Here is a 26,450-nt window from a genome sequence, read left to right as displayed (position 1 = left end):
ACAACAGTCATTAAAAAAAAATCTTCTTTTAAGGTGAAGTAAATTAAAAGATTAGAGGTGTAGGGAACTCATGCAGGCTAAATCAAAGAGGAGAAGGCAAAGCTGACCAAGCCATCAGACCACGCCTGATGCTGACAGCGGTGAGATATACCTCGTGGGCGACTCGGTAACGTCTGACAACCTTCAAAGAAAGGAGAAAACAAAAAGTTGTAGGAGAGGAAAAAAAAAATGGATGAAGGTGAAAAAAAAAAAAAAAAGAAGGAAAAAGCAGCAGTGAGAGGCAGGCAGCAAAAAGCCAGCATATCAGCCAACCCTTGTCTACAGGTCTGTGGGATGGGGGAGCAGATGGGACAGCAGCAGCAGGGGCTTGAGAGTCTGAAGCACATACAGAGCAAGGAAAAGCAAAGGCTCACGGCAGTGCAGGGATCCAGGATGCTCACAGGGTGGGGCTGGTACAGAGGCGTTAGCACTAAGATGTACTTAAGGTCAGAGCAGCCTCCTGGCTAAGGCAACCAGGGGCATGGCAGGTAACTATGCGGTATTGGACACAGGGTAGTATAGACCATGGCTCAGATGGTGCTTTCTCTGGGCCGAGAGACTTTCTGTTTACTTGGACAATAACTGGGCCAGGGCAGAGGGGAAACTATATACACTCACAACAAAAACCCAGGGCAGCCAGACCACTGGACCACTCTGGCCCCTGGGCACAGATGGCCAGCACCTTCTTCCTTTCTCCTACCTATCTTGGCTCCTTTCTTCAGAAGAGTGACAACAACAGAAGTGTTCCGGCACCCCACTGCCCTATCCAAAGGGCGCATTCCGCTGTAGTCAACATGCTCGATCATGGCCCCGTGATCCACCAGGAACTGGACCTAGGACATGGATCAAGCAGAGTGGTTAACACAAGTGCAATGGCCCAGCACTTCTCCACTGAGGGCTCCGGCTGCTGCCTGCCTTTTATTCAGCTGCTGGTCTGAAGCAGGCTGGGTAGCCATGCTATTTCAGGCTGTACCTATATTTTCATCTTCCAATGGTGTTTTGAATATTCCCGCCTTTAGCAAGTATAGATCCGAGACTTCATATCACTAATAATCAAAATGTTATTCTACCCTCAACCCCAGATAACATTATGGATGGAGAACCTTCCCTATCCCTACTACCCTAAGGCTTGTTTAAAGACACTCACCACCTCAGCATCACCATAGAAAGCTGCCAGATCCAGTGGGGTGCGGCCATTCTTGTCGGCATGGTCTGTGGCAGCTCCATTATCCACCAGAGAACGAACTACTGAGAGATGACCCTTCAAACAAGCCCAGCTGAGGGCTGTCAATCCTTCTTTGTCCATTAGAGCAATGGAGGCACCTACAAAAGCAAGCATAACACAGGGCTGAGGAAACATGAAAACCATGAAAATTCACAGCAGGAGGGAAAGCTGGTACTTAAGGTGGACACTCTGCTGAAGCAGCTTGTCTCTGGTATGTGAGTTATATTTCAAAAAAATTGTTAAAAAAATGGATCCTACAAGCTGTCACTAGAAGAGAGTCCAGTTGTTTTACTGGGTATTCCAGGTCCTCTACAGTCTATCCCAAGCTTACTCTCTATCCTTAAGTTTCATTACTCCACTGTGAGAATCCTCTATTTTGGCCAAATGGATGTGCTCACTGCCTCTAGAATCTCCCATAAATATTCCCATATCCCCACTTTTGGTTATGTTGCTCCTATGTGTGGAATACCTTTTCTTTCCCCACGGCTTGCCTCACTTCTACCCATTCTCTAGAAACTATCTCAAATCCCCCTGTCTCCAAGAAGCTTCTCCCGGTTCACTGTTACCTCATCTTCAATCTGCTTAACATATGTCACCTTATTCTGTTATTAATCTTTTTTAATGTATCTTACTTGCATGTAGGAAATTATCAATGAATGTTTTCTGAACTCAGTGAAAGTCTTTCATTTATAATAGTATCAATTCCTTGAGAGATTCTCATAAAATAGGAGCTCGGTACATGTTTATCATTGATTATAGTACCAGGCCACTTCTTCCTCCCTAGAAGGTGGGTGAAAAGGACTCATGGGGAGAGACTGAGCCCAGGCCACAAAGGAAACTGGAGTTTAATTAAACTAGTCAGCTTTCAATAACCTCGGCCCCACTCTCTTAGCCCCTTTTATATCCTGCATCTGCTCCCCTTCAACATCTCTATTTTCATCTGTAAGAATCAAGCATACTTGACACACTGTTTTGTAATTAGTCTAAAATTCAAAATACATTTAGTTCTTAGCCTAGATTGTAAGCTCTTGGATGGCAAAGAGCCTATCATTTCCTTGCTAGTTTTGAAGAGTACTTAAGACAATTCTTTTCACACAGTTGGCATGTCATACTTATTCACTAAATTAGAGATCAACTTACAGTACATGGAACACTTTCCAGGCTGTCTCCTCAGCTGGACAGGATTCAGATGTCTGATCAAGCTTAGGATCTGCCACAGCCAGGCTTAGGGTCTACCTAGCAGTTATCTGGCCTACCTCCTTTGTATCCCAAGAGGTCAGATAACCAGACTTTGCGGCTTCCCATAGCAGGAGGAAGGGCTGGAAGGTATCATACCTCTAACCCTGATGAGAGCTATTTATGAACTCAGGGGTTATCTTTTCATAATGGTGTAGTTTGCAATTAAAACCTTGATTCTAACATGGAATGAATTTGAATATGGGACAGAATCCAAGGAGTTTTCTCAGATGCAACATCTATAAATTCCCTGGACAGAGCCTCTCGGGGTGGAAAAAGCAGGTTGAGAAGATTCTGGATGTATATTACAGAAAAATTGGTTTTCCAAAAATAAGGAGAGCTGGAATTTAAGAGATTAAAAGGAGATACATATGAAATAAACCCATATGTTCAATTTACTTCCAAAATTCAATTTGTAATCTTCCTCTTCTTTCTTTTCTTCCCCTTGCAGTTAATGGAATCACAGTTCTCCTAAACATCCATCTTAAAACTCTGGAGTTATCTTCATCTCGTCCATCCTTCTTCTTTCCTACATGTAATCAATCTTTATATCCCAAACCTTTTTGCACTTGGCCCTTCTGTTCTAACAGCTACTGCACCTGGATTAGGGCCTATTTTTTTTTTTTTTCTTTTGAGATCAGCCCTGAGCTAACATCCATGCTAATCCTCTTCTTTTTGCTGAGGAAGACCGGCTCTGAGCTAACATCTATTGCCAATCCTCCTCCTTTATTTTTCCCCCTAAAGCCCCAGTAGATAGTTGTATGTCATAGTTGCACATCCTTCTAGTTGCTGTATGTGGGATGCGGCCTCAACATGGCCAGACAAGCGGTGCATCGGTGCGCGCCTGGGATCCGAACCCGGGCCGCCAGTAGCAGAGCGCTTGCACTTAACCGCTAAGCCACGGGGCTGGCCCAAGGGCCTATTACCTCTCATCTATTCTATTGCAATGGCTTCTAACTGATCCTCTGGTCCTCTATAACTCCTTCATCAAATCTTACTATTCACACCACTGCCAGAGTGACTTTTCCCTTTAAAGCACAACTCTGGCATCAATTCCCCTTGTAAAAATCTTGAAAGGTTCCCATTGCCTTCAGAATTAAGTCCAAACTCTTTTAATCTGTTCCTTTTCAATTTCTTTCTACATACATTTCCAATTTTATTTCCCAATAGTCCTCATATACTTCACTAGACAACTCGCATATTTCCTCAAACCTGCTGTGTACTGTTCCTCCTCCTTGACCTTTTCATTTACATTTTTCCCCTCCCTAAATACAGAACATTTTTCTTATTCAAATTTCAAAGTCTGTCCTAATCTAACTTAAATACCTTTATCTGAGCACCTAGGATTCTCTGCTTTTTAAGATAGTTATCTTTGTTTCATCCCTTCCTTGTCAGATTAGATATATCCTTTAAGGGCACAGATTATAGTGTATAATTTAAAAAAGAGGGCCAGCCCAGTGGCTTAGTGGTTAAGTGCGCTCCGCTACTGGCGGCCAGGGTTCCAAGCGCGCACCGATGCACCGCTCCTCCGGCCATGCTGAGGCCGCGTCCCACATACAGCAACTAGAAGGATGTGCAACTATGACATACAAATCTACTGGGGCTTTGGGAAAAAAAGGAGGGGGATTGGCAATAGATGTTAGTTAGCTCAGAGTCGGTCTTCCTCTGCAAAAAAAGAGGAGGATTAGCACGGATGTTAGCTCAGGGCTGATCTTCCTCACAATAAAATAAAAAAAAATAAAAAAGAAATCACTCATAGTTCCTAGCATAGTGTTCTGCAAATAATGAAGGCTAAGTAAATGCCTGTAGAATTCGTTGATTTAGTGAAAGTTTCTGATTTAATTGTGAAAAAAATAAAACAATACAAAGACCAGAATGTCTGCAGTGGTAAGGGAGAACAAACTTCTGGCATCTGTGCCTGATGAGCTTCTACTGGCATGTGGCAGACACTGTGCAGCTATCTAAAGGTTATCAGTGGATGAAGAGGTCCTGCCTTTTCCAGGGACTCAGGCTGTTCTGGGATATTTACTCCTGCCACATCTTATCCTGAGAATCTAGGCACATCCCCCTTTCTTCCCCAGCCCCCTCCTAGCAGAAGTGAGAATAGATATCATGAAACCAGATATCATGAAACATGATATCTGAAACATATCATGAAACATCATATCATGATATCATGATATCAAGATATCATGAAACCAAACTTGTTTGGTGGCTTGTACTGGGGAAGCAAGAACCACTTTGCACACCGGGAGAGCAGTTCTCTGATTCTTACCCAGCCTTGTGAGTCAGAAACAAATCTTCTTGGGAAGACACAGCTAAAGATCCAATAAGTCTCTAACTCAGTTGCAGTTTCAAATCTTAGAAGAAACCTCATTTTCTTCCTAACTCAATTACCCTCAGCTGCTCTGGCCTGGGCATGATTCTTCAGGAGGCTGGTTTCCTTGAAGTGCACGTGCTTGAGGATATAATTACAGGCACACTTTGTTTTATTGAGCTTCACTTTATTGTGCTTCACAGATATTGAGTTTTTTACAAGACCCTCCACCAGCAAAAAGATTACAACTCGCTGAAGGCTCAGATGATAGCATTTTTTAGCAATTAAAAAAATGTATATATTTTTTGGTGAGGAAGATTTGCCCTCGTCTTGCTGAGGAAGATTAGCCCTGAGCTAACATCTGTACCCATCTTCCTCTATTTTGTATGTGGGATGCTGCCACTGCATGGCTTGATAAGCAGTGCGTAGGTCTGCACCTGGGATCCCCAGGCCACCAAAGGGGAGCACGTGAACTTAACCACTATGCAACTGGGCCGGCTCCAGCAATAAAATATTTTTAAATTAAGGTATGAATATATATTTTTTAGATATAATGCTATTGCACACTTAACAGACTACAGTATAGTGTAAACATAACTTTCATATGCACTGGGAAATGAAAAAATTCTTGTGACTTGCTTTATTTTGATATTCGCTTTATTGCAGTGGTCTGGCACCAAACCTGCAATATCTCCGAGGTATGCCTGCATAGATGTGTATGTCCAGTTAACTAATAGGGATGGCTAATTGGAATGGAGTGATTAAGGCTGGTCACAATCACACTACCTCCTTCTTCATGTAAATGCTCAAGCTCCACTAGATGGTACTGTAGAGTTACCAGTGACTTGACCTTTCTATTATGGAGGCCCACCATCACTTACCACTGTTTTGCATAGGTGACTGAGGTCATAGTAATCAAAAGGAGTCTGAAATGCTTCTGATGGTGGTGTGACCACAATCTCCTTTAATTTATTTCCTATTCACAGGGAATATGGGAATGTTGGTAAATGTCAAAAGGAATTTATTACAACAGGAGGATAATAACATCCTGATTCCTCAAATAGGGTCCCACTGTCAGCAACTGTCTTAACCTTCATTCGCCTTCTTTGGATATAAGAAAAATATTAGTTGTGCAGGCTTACAAAAGAATTGATAAAGTTAAAGTCAAAATACAATCCCTGGAAGATGAACATTTATTGAGTGTATATTAAAAAATCAAAGTTTGGAGATTACTGACTTGAATTAAAGAATTTAGAATATGCCAATTTGATCAGAATACCAAAAATCCCTCAAGCTATAAGGAAATAGAGAATGTCAGAGTTAGAAGGGTTCCACTGCACATGAAAGGAGAGGAACTGGACTTTTATTTTCTAACCAGCTGGATTAATAACATCTATCCTTAACATCTCTTGGAATCCATCACTGGAAATCATGAGCTCCTTGGGTTATTATAGGCACTGACCATCCGGTTCTGGCATCCCAGGACTCACCTTGTGCAAGAAGAAAGTCCACGGTTCCTAGATGGCCTTCGGAAGCAGCCATCATCAGGGGAGTACGGCCCTGCTTGTCTGCCATGTTGACATCAGCTCCATGGGTGAGTAAAAGATCAACAATCTGTAAGTGCAGAGAAACAGGTACCAACTAGCCAGGAAGAGCTGCTGAGCAGTCCCACGTATGCTGTCCCTACACTGTGTGAATGCCCACTGCTGTACAGGTGAGTCAGCTCTACATGTGATTTTCCACTGCAAGAACCCCCTCTAGTTCCAGCACAGTCCTGGTACCATGTGATTTGATCTGTGATTCTCTAAGGGACAGCCAAATGAGAAGAATTCAACTCTGAATGTTTTACTTAGCCACTAAGTAAAAAAGAAGACAACAAAGGCCAAGATGTAGACTAAACAATCCCATAATGGAAGCTCCAACACAAGTCACTACCTAAGTCAGGGTCATTTTATTGACCTCTAGGAGTTGCAAACCTGCCTACAATGAATATTTACGACCAAACTGAATACAATCAAGTGCTCTGATAACTCTTTAGCACTGTTTGGCTTCTAGAGCCTTTTTTCTACTCAAATATTTCCAAAGATTATTACTGATATGCTTTCTTTTCTATCCTAAGTGTATAAATTAGCATTTATTCAGAATCCAAACATCTGGAAAGATCGCATAACTTGAATTTACATACACCACATTTTCTTTTAGCAAGTCTGAGACACCCTGCAAGTAAGTGGTTAGATCTGTTGAGATATGAACCTTCCAGAGAAGGTGTGGATACTATGAAATGTGAGAAAGATGTCATTTCATGACCAGGCCAAAAGTAGCTAGTCCTTCTATACAATATAGATTATGATGATGATTTTGAATGTTAACTTTCTGACATATTCTCAGTTAACCAGAAAATTAATAACAAAGGCCCAAATCCTCAAACCTGATGACAGCTGGGTAATCCAAACTTTGTGATGTTTTTTGCTCTCTGCTTCAGAAGTTCCCACTTAGGACTCACCCCTGCCTGAGGGACTGGAAGTAGGTACCGTGCTTACCTGCCAGTGGCCCTGGCGAACAGTGCTGAATAGGGGCACTGCCCCTCGGCGGTTTGGCTGGGCTACTGCTGCCCCTTGTTCCAAGAGCAGACGACACACCTCCAGTTTACCCCTTCCGGCTGCAGCTGTCAGGGCTAAGGGCAGAGAACACAGACTTAGGACAGGTGGTTCTTGCCCTCTCCAGCCCTCACGTTAAGCACGGCAGCTTATCTGTGTTTGATGAATATAACTGCTACTTTATCTCCAAGAATAATGATTTTAGGTACCTTTGCCATGAAGGAAACTTTTAAAGAAAAATAACAAATTAAACCACATTTAAATAGGCTTACAATATATAGAGACAACTATAATAACGAATTTATTGAAAAGTCACCTTTGATCAAACTTACGTGGTTTCATTTTTTCCTACTCAGACTGTCTTCTCTGCTTTTGACCTATCTCTTTTTTGGTACCTCTTCCTAGCTACAAATCTTTTACTGGTCTATGTGTGGGTAGAATGTAGAAAGAAAGGCCTTTTCAGAGTAAGGTCTTTTTTAGAATTAACTAGGAACAACCTCTGGCCAACCTCTACTGCTGGGCCCTTAAATCCCAAGAATCAGGAATTGCAGTCTAAAGGCCTTGGGCCAGTTTTCATTTTTTTTCTTCATTAGTTTCTAGACAGAAGTTTCTAGTACGCTTGCAACCATTTTTATATTAGGCTCAGAATTGTTCAAGGTAATAGTCTTAAAGATGAGAGAAGAGGTATGACAAAGGCTCTTTTCATCTGAATATAAAATAATGGAGTCATAGATTTAAAAAAGCTGTAGTGTGGGGCCGCCCCGGTGGCGCAAGCGGTTAAGTGTGCGCGCTCTGCTGCGGCGGCCCGGGATTCGCTGGTTCGGATCCCAGGCGCGCACCGACGCACTGCTTGGCAAGCCATGCTGTGGCGGCACCCCATATAAAGTGGAGGAAGATGGGCATGGATATTAGCCCAGGGCCAGTCTTCCTCGGCAAAAAAAGAGGAGGATTGGCAGATGTTAGCACAGGGCTGATCTCCTCACAAAAAAAAAAAAAAAAAAAGCTGTAGTGAGTATGAGACACAGCAGGAAGCAACTTAAAACATTCTTCTTTTTGTGCTATTGTCTGTTGTTTATGATCTTTGCTGCAGTGGAGATTCTATGAGTGCCTAGTTCATCCTCTGAGTATTATTTTAATAGTAGTAAGAGGAATTTAGAGATATACTTTCTACTAAGTCCATACACGAACAAATACATATTTGTCTCATTTAACTAGGGGATCTCAAATGCATAGCTTTAGCGTTTTAAAAAACGGATAAAGGTAGGGAGGATGGTAAATATTGTTAGAAGATGGCAGGAGTTATGCTTTTATAGAAAGAGGATAAACTTTTTTTCCAAATAGACTTGGAAACTTGATGTGGTGGTTAGCAGGTCCTTTCTTTATTATGCGCATTTACTCCAATGACAAATCAGAAAAAGATAATATTTGGCAGATGCAGATATTTCAGTTTGCAAATGTTGGTGTCTAATCAGGGAAGTAATTGAAATTTCAAATCAAATGGTCACTTGTAATTTTTTTCATTTAAGTGCAAATTATGGCATTTTGTCTTTGGTCTCGGCCAAATTTATCCACAACTGACTCATATGCAAAACTCAAACTACCTGTAATTTCCACTAAGATAAACTTTCAAGTAATCTTTTCTTTTCTCAAGGATAAGAAGGGCTTATGGGCCGGCCCCGTGGCTTAGCGGTTAAGTGCGTGCTCTCCGCTGCCGGCGGCCCGGGTTCGGATCCCGGGTGCGCACCGAGGCACCACTCCTCCAGCCATGCTGGGGCCGTGTCCCACATACAGCAACTAGCAAAGGATGTGCAGCTATGACAGACAACTATGTACTGGGGCTTTGGGGGAAAAATAAATAAATAAAATCTTTAAAAAAAAAAAAAAAAAAGAAGGGCTTATGAAGGAAAATGTGACAATTTTAGAAGATATATTCACTCTTAAATTAGATATATCTATGCCTTGTCTTATGTGTATTTTCAGTTTTATTTTTGAACTCTTAACATTGGCATTGCTGTCCTATTCCTTACAGAAGGGCAGAGGCTTGGTCCTATCTGAGGTGAGGGTCATTTCCAAGCCCTGAATGGATGAGTACAGGTAGTGATGGGTATGATTATTTACTTGAAAAAGAAGCTTTGTCTCTTGTTCTTTAAATCAAAGTGATCCTTCCTCTTTTTCAAGTTCATATTTCTAAAAGTTCAGAAAAAAATCTTTAGTTCTTGGGTCAGAACACAAGAGTAGCTTAAGAAGTTGACTGGAAATCATCCTATTGTACACCCTGAACTTAAACAATGTTATATGTCAACTATATCTCAGTAAAGCTGGGGGAAAAAAAAAGAACCTGACTGGGTTAGACACACATTAGGAACCATAAGAATCATCTCGTTGGTACATAAAATAAACGATTTGGATCTAACTCTCATGTTCTTATCCCATTTAAAGTAGCTATTAGGTGATAAGATGATAATGTCCTGTGTATGGGGGGCCAAATACATTCTTTTTCACAAAAGAATTTATAGCACCCCAGAGAAAACACAGACAGTATTTCAGAATCAAGCCTCTTACCAATGATGCCAGTTCACAGAACATAGTTGAAAATTCACAACCAGTGCCTATCTTGAAAGATAAACTTATACTGTCCACTCTAACCTGGAGTTATTATTGCTCTGGCTGGACAATTTCAACCCACTGGATAACACGTTTATATGAGAGGGAATGTTCCATTTGGCCTTTTTCTTTGTTGCTATCATCTCTGTTGCTTAGGTTATGATGTAATTTGGCAGGAATCTCCAGCTGATAGCTGGACATGGTCATTAACACAGCTGGCCAATTTCATCTCAAAACAACAGAACTATGTAAAATGGGATCTGTACTTTTCAAAGTCCAAGAGCAAGGAGTTGCTTTGGCTGGATTTTATGTAAGTCTTATCAAAAACTGTTAAAACTTTTTCAAAGAAAGAAGATTAAGGTAAAGCCAGTTCTGCAAACAACAAACTGATTATTAGAGCAAACACAGCAGTTTGGAGCCAAATCTCTTCCTAAGAGACCCGTAACAGAATTTGTCCCCAGCATCTGACGAGATTATCTGACATCAATGGTCCTTTTTCAAAGGGAAACATCTAAGGAGTTTGAAGAGGCAGACAGGATGCAGCTCAGAGTTGGGGAAATAGCCAGTCTGCTTGGATGGAATGCTGACACTAAATAGAATGCAGCGAAGAAAATCGTCCTTTTGCTTATCTATTTTCAACCTTGAAAGAGTACAGTACACACAGGTCATGTAAGACCAATGGGAGGGAGGTGGTTGGGGAGACATAAACTGAGCACTGCTATCCAAAACAACATCAATTAGGTAAACAGTTATTGAGCTATTTGTCACTGTCTCTGCTCTGAAGAACTCATGGTTGAGTAAGGATAACAGACAAACAAATACTTTACTATACAGTGTGATAAGCACAACAGAGAAAAGTCCATGGAGGTAGCACAGAGGAAGAAGTGTCTGAGAAGGTCTCCAGGAAGAGACGACAATGTGAGCTAGATGCTGAAAGAAAAATAGGAGACTTACAGGCATGTAAAGACAAGGGAGAGGTACACTAGGCATAGGAAAAGCATGTATAAAGGCACTGAGGTGGGAAACAGCATGTTTATTGTTATTGGAGTTACTGGAGAACACAGGCAACAGATGAGGCTAGAGATCATGACTGGCCTTTTTATGCTACATTAAATAACTTAATTAATGCTACAGGTGGTCAATGAAGCAGGAAAGCGACAGGAACAGATTGTGGTTCAGAAAGATCACTTTGGCTGAAGTCTGGGAGATGAATCACAAAAGGGTAAGGCTAGAGACAAGATCAGCTAGGAGGTAGTTGTAATAATCTAGGCAAAAGATGATGAGAGCACGAATTAAGGGTATCTTGTTTATTTTGTGAACTCTCACTTCTTTTGGGTCATGGCATGGCTCGGGCAAGAGCTGCTAGAAGCTTTTATGCTGGTCCTGGTCTGTGCCCATAAGACAAGGGAGAGGAGGGAGTGGTGAACAATCTTGTCACCTTAATTGCTTTTCTTCTGAGTTTTTACATAAGAAGTCTGTGAAAACCCTGTGGTACGGGAGGGGTCAGCCAGATGGTAAAAGCTGGACGTAGGAAGATGTTATGTGGAAGGATAAAGAGGCTGGAAAAAGAGGACAAAGGCAACTAGGATGTTCTAGTGATCTGCTTTTAGAAAATCCGATATAGAAAGGTTACATCTCAATTCATATTTCACTATATGCTAAGAGATATTTCATTGATTCTAAGATGCACTTTCTTCCCTTGGAATTTTTTTTTTGTGAGGAAGTTCAGCCCTGAGCTAACATCCATGCCAATCCTCCTCTTTTTGCTGAGGAAGACCGGCCCTGAGGTAACATCTATTGCCAATCCTCCTCCTTTTTTTCCCTTTTTCTCCCCAAAGCCCCAGTAGATAGTTGTATGTCATAGTTGCACATCCCTCTAGTTGCTGTATGTGGGATGTGGCCTCAGCATGGCCGGACAAGCGGTGCGTCGGTGCCAGAAGCCGGGCTACCAGTAGCGGAGCGCGCACACTTAACCGCTAAGCCACGGGGCCGGCCCCCTTCCCTTTACAATTTAACATCTCTGAAATGAGGATGCATCTTACAATTGATGTGACAATAAAGAGTTGTGTCAGTTTAATAGGCAGAGGATTTTTTTTTGTAGTGGCACATAAAATAATGGTTATATAGTTTCTTACAGTTAGTGGTGTCTTATTAGATTCGATATAGTAAGTGATACAGATTGCTGGAAACATCATGACCATCGTATTTTCCTTAAGTAAAAATTTAGGTCAGGGCTGCAGATATGAGACCCCAACCAGCTGCAGGTCATAGACCTTCATTCACTATATAAGGGAAATATACATAAGATTTTGTCATTAGAGGAAACATCACAATTCAATGGGTCGTTATAAATTTTAAATGACTATGTGCTATAAGTTAGAAAGAAACATGTGTACTTAGTAAACCCATCACTATAGACAGAAAAGCAACTCACGTCTATTCTATACTAGCGGTGAGTTGTAGGGACATAGCAGAGACATTATTTCCCAGAAATTTTTCTGAAGTCAAATAATTTTTTATAGATCTATAAATTATATTATGAATGCATTTCATTCTAACTCATATTTAAATAGCATTTTATGTTTATAATGCTGAAATTATTTCATATAAATATCAAGTTAAACACAACACAATTCTGATTACAAGCAAATTGACATGAAGCTTTGATTTTTTACAATCTTGAGATATGGTACCTATGTGAGAAAATTAACAAACTTTATTGCACACTTTATTTTTTTATTATTATTTTTTTTTTTGGTGAGGAGATCAGCCCTGTGCTAACATCTGCCAATCCTCCTTTTTTTTTTTTTTTTTTTTTTGCTGAGGAAGACTGGCCCTGGGCTAACATCCGTGCCCATCTTCCTCCACTTTATATGGGACACCGCCACAGCATGGCCTGACAAGCGGTGCATTGGTGCGTGCCTGGGAGCCGAACCGGCGAACCCCGGGCCGCCGCAGTGGAGCGCGCACACTTAACCGCTTGTGCCACCGGGCCAGCCCCTATTGCACACTTTAAAGCATGAAATATTTTAAAAGTCCCGAGGCCATAAAGTTTTATTCTAATGAGAAATTCACATCAATAAAAATAAGTCTTCCACTCAGTTCACACCCTTCTTGAACATTTTCAAGGAATTCTTTCAAGTATAGCACTATAATGTGTTTGATATTCATCACTATGACTGTTAGTCTTGTAATTTCTATCCATTATCAACATTGGGCCACTACTTTTTTTTTTGTCCTCCCCAGTGGTTACATGTGCATGGCCTGGCAGACAGGAGTCTGTTGGGAGGTACAACAACCCTGTGCTGGGGAAGGCTGTGCTGATAGGAGCAATAAACCAACACATCCCTTCTGTAGCTGTAGGTCACAATATGCATACTCCAGAATTGCTGATGTCCTGGTCAGTCCCTTCCCCGCAGTCTATCCTCTGGCTTCCCTCAGGGTGGGGTCCCAGAGACAGCAGCTGTTTCCAGCTGCACATTTTCTTTTAATCTGTCATGGGCTCTTAAGCTGCAGCTGCCTGGCATCTGCTCTCTTTGGCTCTTACAAGGGAGAGATTGTTTGAGAAGCAAATTCCTGAGCTTTGGACCATTCTACACGATGTTAAAGAAGCCATGAAAGCTATATAAGATTTTTGCATGTGTGGAAACATCACAGTTCAATAGGTAATTGCAAATTTTGAATGAATTCAAGTATCTTCTCTTATTTTTAATAACACTCTGACCCTAACCAAAACACATACCCTTCTTACTTAGTGAAATAGTCTCCCTAAATTGGCCAACTCAATATTGGTCTACTTCTCCTGGCAAATATGACACATATCTGTGGTGACTCTACAGTTTTCACTGCTCTAGTTTCATAAGAATACATAAAAGGTTACTAATGTTTCTCTAGATGTTCCAGTTTAGACCTGGGGGAAAGACAACAATCATTTCCTGGAAAGGCCACAAGGAAGAGGCTTCTGTTTGTGTAGTAAGTACCAAGCAATATAGAAATCGTTTTGCTACAGACCAAGAGGGATTGCATGGGGCTGTGCCTTGTAGGGTGGTACTTTCATTTTGCATCCAGATGGCAACTTTATTCATAATGTATCAGTATATATGAGTCAGTATAATGACTCATAATGTGTCAGATATCACTCTGCCATGAGAACATTTGGTTAAGCCAGAGGTATGGATAAAAATTTAACCTCCTGGTTTATGATTACAGGTGGAAAGAGTCATTTTGATGGAGGAAATATTTATTCCTAACTGCTACAAGGATCACATAAAAAAAGAGAAAGTCCACAACTATTTTCTGCTCTTGTTTGGCACATTGTAAGGAAACTTTCAGTCTTTCAAAAATATTTGGAAACAAGAGCGGAGGAAAGTTTTGTTTGAAAAGAGACTCCAGTGCTAATGGTATGGAGAATCCAAAGGGAAAGAGGATTGAAAGAAGGAAATTGCTTGACTTTTTATTTTGGCTGAATCTGTCTCCAATACAAAAGCCATAAGGCAGAGACTACCAAAGGTACACCAGAGAAAAAGTCAGGGTGGGAGATACAGAGAGTATCTCCACACATTCATGAGAGAAGAGAGTAATGTCCATGAGAAGTACCTGTCTCTCCCCAGAGACTGTCAAAGCTGTTGATCTGTGCTCTCTCCACTTCCTCTTCATCTTTTTCTGGAAGATCAAGTAGGTAGGAGACAATCTGAAACAAGAAGTTGTGTCAGCTCAAACTTCAGGTAGAAAACTATGCTATTGACACCAGCCTATGAGGTTGGGAAGATACTTGGATGATCGGTGTCACGAAATCTCTTGCACACAAAAGGAATCCGAACTGACTGTCCTAGCAAAGAAACCCAAAGTTGCCATGATGAGCATTCTATCAGGTACAGTTTACATGTTTCTCTTGAACACAATTCACTTATATAGCATGTGATTTTAAAAAATTACATATTTCTCATATTTAAGTTAAAGAAGCAATCCCTCATCCTCCCAATAAAAATACCAATAAATAAACAGAAAAAAACCAATAAACAAAAAACAAAAAATAAATATGGAGAAAACTGAAGGCCTGTATTTCCTCAGAGTAGAGAGATTATCTTCTTTTTTCCTCTCAGAAGTACATGGACTGTTCTGGGGGTAGTAAAGAGAGAACGGCTGCTAACAACAAAGGAAAGTGACGGCTCTGTTTCCCGGAATTTGACTTTAGAGAGAGGTACAAAGCCTCCCACAGATAATAAAAATTCCACTTTTACTAAATATTCCCTTGGTGACATATCAGGTCAGTTGATAGGGTAGTTGTATCACTGAAGCATCCCATGCAGTGATGAGCCGACTTGTACTGGCCCATGAAAGCAGATCGTTCAATTTTAAGGAATTTTGCAAGCTGGTTGTTAAAGATGTTCATTAAAAATTAAATACCAATTAAATAAATCATATTAAAAACAAAGGCTAAAAATATCAAATCTCATAACTTCCTAGTTATTTAACTACATTTTACTATTATCTATGCTCTTGGAGTTACTTATATTTATTGTCTCTGTATGGTGGAAATATTACATAATGGTGTGCTACTGTGTATATCTTGTCCCAACTTTGTGTTCAGTGATGTCACACTGGTAGCCTGAAATCAGTCAGGGTGGGAGTGTTTACACGCTGGAAATTGGCAAACATTACAAATCAGAATTTAATTTACTACTAAAGCTGAAAGAGGTTCCAGTTTAATGAATATAATTTGTATGAAGGTGAGAAGTAGTGTAACAGTAGGTCACACATCAGATTTAATGACAAAATTATTGGGAAAACAGTTAGCAAATTGGGGTGCAACTCCATTTATCAAATCATGGTTGAGTTGCAATCACAGGTTGGCTATGGATACAAATTTAGCAAAAATCAACAAAAGCATTCAATTAACAGTATTGTATATTTCATTGCTATTTGTAAACTCTGTGCTACATGTTCTTTATAAGTAAAAAAAATTTATCTTTAAAGTAAGCTTTATAATAAATTTAAGTATGTAGGTACACACACACACACAGACACACACACACTCCTGCTCCACTCCACTTCCTGACCCAGAGCTGACTGTTAAACATTTCCTAGCACACTACCAATCCATATATTTGGTCACTATATTATTACTATCATTAATAAATAAATTAGCAAAAATACCATTTGTATAGTGTTTAACAGTTTACAAAGCACTTTTCATACCAGCCTTGTAAAAAAGAATTTATTAGCCTCACTTTACTGATGGGAAACTAAGGTTCTAAGAGATTGGATAAATTGCCCAAGGTCCAGAGCTACTGAGTAGCAAAGCTAGGACTCAAACCTGATCCTTCTGAGATTCCAAAGGTTGTGCTCTTCCCATTCCACATGCCTACGCATGTGAACACAGGTCAACAAAAAATCCCTCTGAGTCTAGTGTCATTGTCTGTTAAATAGGGGTGGAAAAATGGGGAGGAATTGGATTAGATAATTTCCAAGGACCTTTCCAACTTGCATGTTCTATGCCCATAACTCTAGGTACCTCAGCATTTGATATTTCAAGTGCTTTGGGGAGTCTAATCTTCCTATTCCTCAGAACAAGGACCAAAAACCTAATTCACATTAATTAGGCTAGCAATTTTGTAATAATGCAACCCTTTTCTCCCAGTTTCCTAGGTCCTTCAATATACAGCTTGAAAAAAAAAAAACCCCAAAACCTTATCACCTGCTTTCTTACCTCAGTGTAACCCATGCTGGCTGCAGCAATGAGGGCCTGTTGGATGGCGTGACTCTTTTTAAACACTCCTTGCTGCTGGCCAGCCATTGTCCAGTCACACTGAATCAAAAACTTGACAACCTCCAGATGACCTCGGAGTGCAGCATGGACCAAAGCACACTGTCCGTTCTTATCCAAGTGATCCACCTAAGGGGAGGGGACAGAGAAATCTGTTTGAACAAAGACTTGTTGCTGTGCTCCCAATCTAGTCACATTAGCCCATTGCACATGTCTGGACTACTAAGATTCATCCCTTCCCATTTCCTGAACCAATCTCTGAGAAAATTTAGAAGATACTCTCCTACTCAGGCTAGATCATCACTGAGCTATGACTCCGGTAGATGCCCCTCTTTTCATAAGGTCAGGCTTTTGTTTTCATATCAAAATAAACCAAAAAACAAAACTCCCAGCTCCAGCTTTGTTTTTCTGAGGTAATTCTCCTTTGTCTTCAAATAGTTCTTTTCAGACCAAGATTTGAAAGACCTGTAGCTCTGCTGGCACAAAAAACCATCTTTGAAATCATGAAAGGGAAGAAAAACATTTTGAAGCTCAAATTTTTTGGTCTTCCAAAGAAGCAAAATATCTTATATCATGAATCACACATTTGATCACCAAGCTTTGGCAAAGGCCACTTTTCTCTTCCAGTGGGAGGGCAGAATCTCAAAGATCTGGCCAAAATGGCTACAGGTACTTAGAGCCTATTGCTAGGCTAAGTTTCAATAGCAGTTTTTACAATTGCAGTGTTGGTTACAAGTTTAGGCTGAAAGAAGAGCCTAATTAAGATCAATCTACCAGAAGGTCCCTAGCCACAAGTTTCAATAGGTGAGTAGCCTTTTCTGGCAGGTAAGCAGGTTATCTTCCAGTGGTAGTTGAAAGGTAAGTTCTGTATCTTGTTCTCCTCAGCTTTATTTCCACCCAGCCATCCATATAACAAATGTTTACTGAATGCCTACTATGTGCAAGGTACCACACAGGATAAAAAGGTGAATAAGATAGTAAGAGATTTCTGCTCTCAAAGACTTTCAAACAGGGTAGGGGAGATGCGACCAACATGACAAAAGCCTGTCCAACAAAGGAGTATGTAATAAATGTCATAAAGAAAGTAAAAGTGCAATAAAATTTCAGAGAATTCCCTGCTAGAATCAGAAATGGATTCAGAGGGAAAGGTGCTACAGTCTGAATCTTTGTGTCTCCCCAAAATTATATGTTGGAATTCTAACCACCAAGGTGATGGTATTAGGAGGTGGGGCCTTTGGGAAGTGATTAGGCTATGAGGGCTGAGCCCTCATGAATAGAATTAGTGTCCTTATATAGAGGCTCCAGAGACCTTGCTTGCCCCCTTCTACCATGTGAGGACACAGCGAGAAGGTGCTGTCTGTGAACCAGGAAGCTTTCACCAGACACTGAATCTGCTGGAGCCATGATCTTGGGACTTAGCCTCCAGAACTGTGAGAAATAAATGTTGTTTATAAGCCACTCAGTCTATGGTATTTTGTTATAGCAGCCCAAATGGACTAAGAAAAGGTCTATCTCAACTGGCTGAGATAGGAAATGATTAATTCTAGTTTTTGTCAGGGTGGGATACATGAAGGGGAAGTTTAAACTACAAAGTTGAGAGGGTCTTTTGGGACCAGAGTATAGATATTTTTGAATACCAGGCTAAGTGGTCTAAATTTTAATCAGTAGGTAATGGAGAGTCACTGAGAATTTTCACGCTCAGAACTATATTTTCAAAAACTAAGGGGACGAATAAAAGGAAGCTTGGCTCCTTGGAGAAATAGTTGATTCCAGGGCTGGAGCAGTAATAGTAAAAGATGAGTTTGGAACATCTTTTGGTGTCAGAAAGTACAGAAGTGCTCATAAAATAATGGGAGGAAGTTGAAAGGACACAGGAACCAACTTGATGGAGCTCCTAGTGGCCAAATCTGGGAAAATTTGAGCAAGAAAATAAACAATAATGGCAATGGCTTATAGATCATAGTATAAAGTAAATATCCAGAAATCCATAGATAAATAACTGAATAAATAAATACACGGAGGAGAAGGGACAGCTCTTCTTTACAGTAGAAATCCAATTAAATGTTGAAAGAATGAGGGAAACAGAAAAATCACCATTAGGCAAACAACATAACAATAATTATTGCAGCAAGAATCATTGATGAATCCTAAATTTAGTGGACAAAAGCATGAGAAACAAGATATCTGCCTAGTTTCAAATCTCTCCCTAAAAGATAATTCTTAATTACAAAAGGAAAAACAGTAACTTCAGAGTTGAGAAACCTGGAAGACACTATCTTAACCAAGTAATAGGAGTTAGCATCCCCTGTAATAAGACATATCAACATCATGTACCTCCTGAAGTGCTGAGTTAGTAAGGGCATGGCATCACTTCTGTGGTATCCTTGCCAAAAATATATAAACTCAGTCTAATGATGGGAAACATCAGTCAAACTAAAATTGAAGAACACTCTACAAAATACTTGGCTAGCATTCTTCCGTATTTTAATGCTGAAGCCATGGGAGAGAGTATGAGGATGGAGAAGACAACCAGAGGACAAGATCTTAGTGAACAGCTATATCAGGAGAAGCAATTGAGAAGAGCAACCAGAGGGACAGGAGGAGAACTAGGACAACACTGTATGTTTTGAGAAGGGTGAGGTCAATACTGCCAATACCATGGAGAGGTTTAGAGGGGTGAGAAATGAGAAAAGTTGCTTTATTTGGTGATTGGTAGTTGTTAGTGACTTTTGAGAGAGTAGCTTCAGTTGAAAGCCAAGAGGCTGGGGTGGTACCTTTTTTTTAAAGGATATTACTTATTAGGCACTGCATGAGATTAAAAGAGACTTCATCTCTTTTAAAAAAGGCGTTATCACTTTTAATTCTCACACTGACCCTATTAATCCTTTTCATAGATGAAAAAAGTGCCACTGAGAGAGGTTAAATGACTTGTGCAACCCCTCATAAAAAGTAAGTGTGAATGCAGGCTTTGAATAAGTTTTAATTCCAAAGTTTATGATTTTAATGACTTGCCTCCTCTTTCTCTCATGAAAGCTAGACTACAAGTGGTTAGGGAGGAGTAAGGAAGCAGAGGCAGCAAGTAGAGATGACTCTTAGGACAGATTTGGTGGACTTGGAAGGGAAGAGATGGGATGGATACCAACTTCTGGTTAGCAGGGAAAGAGGGAAGTTTCTCTCTCAGGTTAGAGGACCCACTCGTAGGTTTGTAGAAATTGACAAAAAAGGCAGTGTGAATTTAGGAAAAGAATGAAATGAAAAGCGAGAGAATGAGCAACACACTGAGATAAAAATATAAGTGGAGGCAATTACTTTGGAAAGGAAGGTAAACACTTCCTTTTTTGAGGTAGAAGTAAAGGTGAGTGTAGGAAAGGATTAATAGAATTTTGACATGAAGGCACATTGAGATGAGCTCAATCTCAGTAATGTGGGAGGGCAAAATAGGTTTGATAGGGTCTTGAAAAGAGTACAAATGATTTACTATCTGCTCTGGGGAAAATGAGAGATGAATAAAATGATAACTGAGCAGCAGAAAAGACTCAGCTGAGATTAGAACATGAATTTATAGCAATAGCAATACGGCCCCGTTAACATTCTGTTTCTAGAGGTGTTCATTCAAATGAATGGGACATTATAGGTGGACCATCATTGTAGCAAAGTAAACATTTAAGCTTTGGGATTTCACTAAGAGTTCCAGGCCCCAGTTCCCCAAAAAATCTCAGGAGTCCCACTTTCTTCCCTGGTAAAAACATTGGACACCTCAGAATGAGGTCATACATTTTACTTATATTTCACTGCGAAACCACCAAAATCATCAGTTTGTTTTCAGGACTGAAACAAAATACCATGAAACTACAATATTTTTTTGAGACCAGCATTTTTCTTTTCACCAATATTTTGAAATTGAGTTCTTTTATATCAGTAGCTCTTGAGATACTATAAAGCAAACACATTTTTAGAAATGTTTTCAGACATTTAAAATATACTAACAGAAACACTTCTGAGTGCTTCTGGTCAGTTTGAGTATTAATAGGGAGAATCATCTTCTCCCCATACCTCTGTGGTGGTGGTCTTCAAGAATAGGATGAGGGAGTCTGGGCTCTGTTCATATCCCCATGGCTAACTTTTCTTTTTTTTTCTTTCTTTTTTTTTTGTGAGGAAGATCAGCTCTGAGCTAACATCCGTGCTAATCCCCCTCTTTTTGCTGAGGAAGACCAGCTCTGAGCTAACATCTATTGCCAATCCTCCTCCTTTTTTTCCCCAAAGCCCCAGTAGATAGTTGTACGTCACAGTTGCACATCCTTCTAGTTGCTGTATGTGGGACGCGGCCTCAGCATGGCCGGAGAAGCGGTGCGTCGGTGTGTGTCTGGGATCCGAACCCGGGCCGCTAGTAGCGGAGTGCGCGCACTTAACCGCTAAGCCACAGGGCCGGCCCCTAACTTTTCTTCTCTATACATGCAAGGCTTAGCATCTGCAGGCACCATTCAGTTCAGACTTCCCATGACAGTCTCCCTGCTCCTCCACTTCTCCTTCCTTACTCTGAGCTCAACAGAGAATTTCTTCGTTGTTAGGTAGGGACTTTTTGTGGCTGCTGATAAATGCAGTTTCCTAAGTGCCTCTCAAAGGTTTAGGACTGTGTCCAGATGCAGCATGGAACTGGCAATGGCAAGTGGGCAAACACTGGGATGCACACAGAGCTAGGACTCCCTTTGATCTGTTCCCTAATACCTAGACTCATGGGGTGACACAGCAGATAAGGAAGACTCTATAGCAGGAAGAAAGAAAAAGGGAAGAAAAGAAAAGCAGCAGTCGGGCAGCCATTACCTTAGCCCGTTTCTTGCACAGCAGCACAACAATGCTCAGGTAGCCTGCTGCTGCGGCATAGCCCAGAGGAGTCAGACCGCTTTCAGAAGAGGCATCCACGTTGGCTCCAAACTCCAACAGCAGGGCCACCATTTCCGTGTAACCAAGATGAGACTGGACACATAGAATTGGAGCATTATTTAAAACCTCTGTCCGGTAATTAATGTTGGCACCTCCCAAAATCAGCAGTCGGCTGACCTAGAAATAAGTAAATAAATAGAAATAATACTCAGACAAATATCAGTCACATCCTATTAATCAGCCTTTATTAAGTTATCTGGGACTCCACAAATAGTAGGAGCATTTAGTAACTGCTTTATTTTATAATCTTCTTTTGTTCCTTTTTCAATACCTTGCCTTTGGAAAGGAATGTAAAATGTCTCCTTTATATAAACTGCTCAGAAACTAGAGCAAATGCCACCCATACTGTAGTGCTGAATGTAGTCCTGTTAGTCAGAAAAGCTCCTATCAAAACAAAGGCTACCGGAGGTCGATTTACTCCCTAGATGCAGCAGGACTGATCATATAAATCAGAGTCAGCTTATAGGTGAACAGGTTTAGTCTTCAATTCACAGAATAAATTGTAACAATTAAAATATATTAAATTATCAATAAAAGACTAATTAATAGGAGACAGTCTAAGGTAAGTAAATATCAATTAAATAGCCACTTAAATGTCCTTCTAATTTTATTTTTTCATAGTTAATTCTTTAATCTGTCTGTAATATATATGCATTTACCTTTATATTTGGAGTGTAGAGATTTCGTAAAGATGCCAATGCCATGGAAAGACCTTCTGTGCTATAGGAGATCCAGAGACCTTGGAGGATTGAGGATGATACACCAACTTTTTTACTCAAACCCTTGAAAAAGAAATACAAAGACAATTAAATTATTAGCCCAGCTAAAAAGTACCATCAGTAGTAAGTTAGGGGCCTCCAGGTTTGTGGTACAAACAAATGATAGTAAAGTCTTACCCTAACAACATCCATGCCCCATAAAACCAATCCATTGATGGGGACAAAGACTAGTCCTGTAGGAACAAGTTAACTTAAATTGTCTCTATCTTAGCAGTCTCTGGCAACAAATCTACTTAATACCTCTCTTTTCTGCTTTATCTGGATGTAATTTTTTTCCCCATATCTTTTCAATTAGCCTTCTTGAATCAATCTCTTAAACTGAAGTTAGTAAAATGTACACCGTGATAGAGATAATGTAATGTGATCATTGATCTCCATCTCATTTTCTTCCTGAGCACTTGGGAAAACTACATTTCCTAGTCTCCTTTACAGTTAAGTGGGCCATGTGACTAAATTCTGGGCAGAAGTAATATGTCATGTCCAGGCTGTATCCCAAACCTCCTGAGTATTTCTCCACACTTTCTATTGTTCCACTTGACTGCAGGTCAGATGCAGGGGATCCAGTGAAGGATTCTGAGGCCCTAGGCGATTTCAGAACTATGACATGGAAGAAGCTTGCCCAATGATCGGTACTGGACTGCAAAGTAAGTGACAAATAAACCTTTATTAAGTCATCGAGATTTTGCAGGTTTGTTGTAGCAGCTAGCATTTCTTGCCCTGACTAATACACCCTAAAATGATCCACATCTGTTCATCCTCAGAAAAACAACAATATAGGTTTTATTGCCATCAGCAACAAATTTTCTTTAGTATGGCTGGCAGAGGTCCTACTGCATATACTAATGTTTGCCCCTTTCACTTGGGCTTCTCTAAAAGGAAGTTAGAATAATTTGTTTTTTAAATTTCCTGCCGTTAGGGCAAGACTCCGGCAATCATTTTACTATTCTGTCAATATCTGGGTCAAGTGAGCTAAAGCAGGAAATCCTGAGGGCAGGAATATTTAACAATGAAGCTTGGGACTTAATAAGTGGATCTGGGGAGGTATTCTTTTTAAGAACTTAAGTTACTTCTGCTTGCTTTGTTCCTTGAAATGCAGGTTGTTCTTGCCTAGAACACCTCATGGTCAAATTAGCAACTCATGCCCATACTCTCCTTCTCCCACGACTGAATTATTTTGAAGCAAATCCCAGACATCTTATCAGTTAATATTTAACTATTTCAGTAAGTGTCTCTAAAAGATGACGACTCTTTTTACAACATAGTCCAACATCAGTATCATACCTATAATAAACAAGGATTCTATAATATCAAACATCTAGACAGTGTTCAAATTTCCTGGATTGTATCAAAAAAAGAAATAAAAAGTTTTTTTTGCTTTGAATTGGGATCCACATAAGGTCCATACACTATAACTGGTTTAAAAACATTTTAAGAATGTAAAGGAAAAATTAGATATTCTTCTATTAAGTTTTTAAACAAAATATTGTGGACATATTCCATACTTGTACACATATTTTTGCCTCATTCTACTTCAAGAGAGATGTAGTAGTCCATTATATGGATGCACGATAACCATAATTAATTTAAGTCAGGCCCCTAGAGATGGATATTTACGTAGTTCTGTTGTTTTTTCTCATTATTACAACAGTTTCAATAGTCATCCTTGTACATATATCTTTTTACACTTGTGTAAGTATATCTGTAGGATATGTCTCTAGAAGTGGATGCTTTTGTATTTTGTGCCAGTTTGACATGGCTTTGTCAATGTGGCTGCCTGTGTCTAAACATTCCCAACATGAAATCCACAACTTGACAAAATGAGGAAGCATGATGCTAACTATGTCTATTCTTCCTCTCCTTCCATCCTATCCTAATTATAAATGATGGACAAGAGGGTGAGCCAAAAAGGCTGGGCCAAATTCTGATGCAGCAGATCTCTGGGTTCCCAGAATACAATCCCATGGTGGTAGACTGAAACAAAATCTAGTTTTAGCCCTTTATACCCCAAGGAGATTATTCCCACTTTTATCCTCCTCCATTATTTGAAAATGCTACTAAACTTTTACATTATCCATTTTCTCTCTGGCCTTGAGGAGTTTGAGCTCTGCTCTGAATCTCTCTATTAGAGTATCCATCTAGATACCAAGAGAAGAATCAGAATAGAATCAGAAGAATATGAATAAGACTGAGAAGAATCAGAATAAGACACCACATTTTCTGACTGCTTATTACTTCAGAACTTCTTTTCATTTGTGCTAATAAGAGGGACATGGATGGCAAACTCTCTCATTTGGCTAATCAGTTCATATGCAAACAAATACAAAAAACTGAAGTAAATCCATTGTTAAGTAGTTATGATTGTTTATTTCGACATATGAGATTAAATATTTCCAGCTCTTTTTGGAAGAATTCCAGGCGCTACTCGCTCAGGGCTGGAGTCCAGACAAATTAGGTTCTAGAGCTCACCTCCACTATAGATCCTGGAAAACCAGGAAACTTAGCTCCAACTCCCTATTTGGGCCTCAGTCTCCTAATTTAGATTATGTGTGGGCCTCATCAAGACCATTTGAGGAACAATAAACTATATTAACCAATTAGACAGAAAAATCATTAGAAAGAAACTAATATCCATAGTCCAATAGAGAAAACTTTTAGCAATGGAAGACATGTTTTATATACTATGATGGAAGGAAAAAAAAGAAGGAAATCTAACATTTATTCAGTATTTTCCATGTGTCAGGTTCTATGCTAGGGGGGCCTTTTCATATGCTCACTCCTTTAATTTAATCTAATCTCCATGACAGTACTATGAAGTAGAATTTATCATTATTTTTACATAGGAGGAACCAATTAGAGAGGGTGAAGTAATTCGCCCAATGTCTCACAACTATTAAACAGTAGAGCTGGAATTAGAAGCCAAGTCTTTTTTTACTCTAAACTTCATGTTCCTTTCATTACACTAAGTTAAAAAAAGTAGATGTACCTGAGAAAAAGGTATATCTGAACTCTTAGCTGCAAAAGTAGCAAAGAATAGGCAAAGCAGCAGATTGCTGGCTTCTCCCTTTACCTTTAATTCCAAACCATTCTCCCTTCCTGGGCCTCTTTTCCAAAATTGTCCTTTTTTATCCCAATCTGATCTACTCCTATCGCTTTACTCTTATGATTTCAACTAAGCATTACGTGCTTCTTTTCCAACTATGAAATTTAAAATAAAACCATGACTATGACCTGTAATAGTCAATTATCTCTTAAACATTGAGTTAAGTGGGATTTCTTGGATATGTTCACTTAATCCAAAGAATTATCATGAATATTATCTTACAGAATAATAATGCAGCACCAGTGTTTATTAAAGTCACATGGGGGCTGGCCCCGTGGCTTAGCGGTTAAGCACGCGCGCTCCGCTGCTGGCGGCCCAGGTTCAGATCCCGGGCGCACACCGATGCGCCGCTTCTCCGGCCATGCTGAGGCCGAGTCCCACATACAGCAACTAGAAGGATGTGCAACTATGACACACAACTATCTACTGGGGCTTTGGGGGAAAAAAATAAATAAATAAAATTATAAAAAAAATAAAATAAAATAAAGTCACATGGCAATTCTCCTTTTGCTCAAAGTCTCTGGCATCAGAGGGAGTTCAGAAAATGATGTATTTAGCTTCTCTGAAAGATGTAGCAACTCATTCCTCTGCTCAGGGCCTACAAGTTTAGATTTAGTTTTCTTGAACGTAAATTGCCTCTTTCTCCTGTGTGATACCCAGGACAGTTTCAGTCATTCAGGGGTACCAAAGGAATTTTAGAGAAAGCCTAAGATGTTTATAGAGAAAGGCTGGATGTTCCCAGAATGCGGAGCCATAATTTTTGCTCAAGGGGACTTGGGCGGACTTCCACTTCCGGTAACAGCGGATCTAGTTTGGACGAATATTCCTGCTAAGGACAACTAGGAA

The 26,450-nt window shown here is 40.0% G+C and overlaps 1 protein-coding gene across 8 annotated transcripts in view; it reads right to left on the bottom strand.

Moving 5' to 3' along the window:
- The window catches only part of TANC2 (tetratricopeptide repeat, ankyrin repeat and coiled-coil containing 2), a 402,214-nt gene that overhangs the window by 14,858 nt on the left and 360,906 nt on the right, over positions 1 to 26,450 (bottom strand). For 6 of the 8 annotated variants that reach the window (XM_087441368.1, XM_087441371.1, XM_087441372.1 and 3 more), the window contains 9 exons: positions 22,385 to 22,507; positions 21,606 to 21,842; positions 16,728 to 16,913; positions 14,615 to 14,708; positions 7,358 to 7,491; positions 6,308 to 6,431; positions 1,187 to 1,362; positions 740 to 872; positions 152 to 181 (listed from right to left, as the gene is read on the bottom strand). In XM_087441368.1, the coding sequence (XP_087297494.1) occupies positions 152 to 181; positions 740 to 872; positions 1,187 to 1,362; positions 6,308 to 6,431; positions 7,358 to 7,491; positions 14,615 to 14,708; positions 16,728 to 16,913; positions 21,606 to 21,842; positions 22,385 to 22,507 (1,237 nt within the window). The remainder of the gene's footprint in view (positions 1 to 151; positions 182 to 739; positions 873 to 1,186; positions 1,363 to 6,307; positions 6,432 to 7,357; positions 7,492 to 14,614; positions 14,709 to 16,727; positions 16,914 to 21,605; positions 21,843 to 22,384; positions 22,508 to 26,450) is intronic. The other 2 variants (XM_087441370.1, XM_087441373.1) reach the window with 1 other exon arrangement.

This window comes from Ceratotherium simum, chromosome 16 (genome assembly GCF_057802395.1).
Source record: "Ceratotherium simum simum isolate JZ-2026a chromosome 16, ASM5780239v1, whole genome shotgun sequence".
NCBI lineage: Eukaryota > Metazoa > Chordata > Mammalia > Perissodactyla > Rhinocerotidae > Ceratotherium > Ceratotherium simum.
This window is presented reverse-complemented; position numbering and strand designations above follow the sequence as displayed.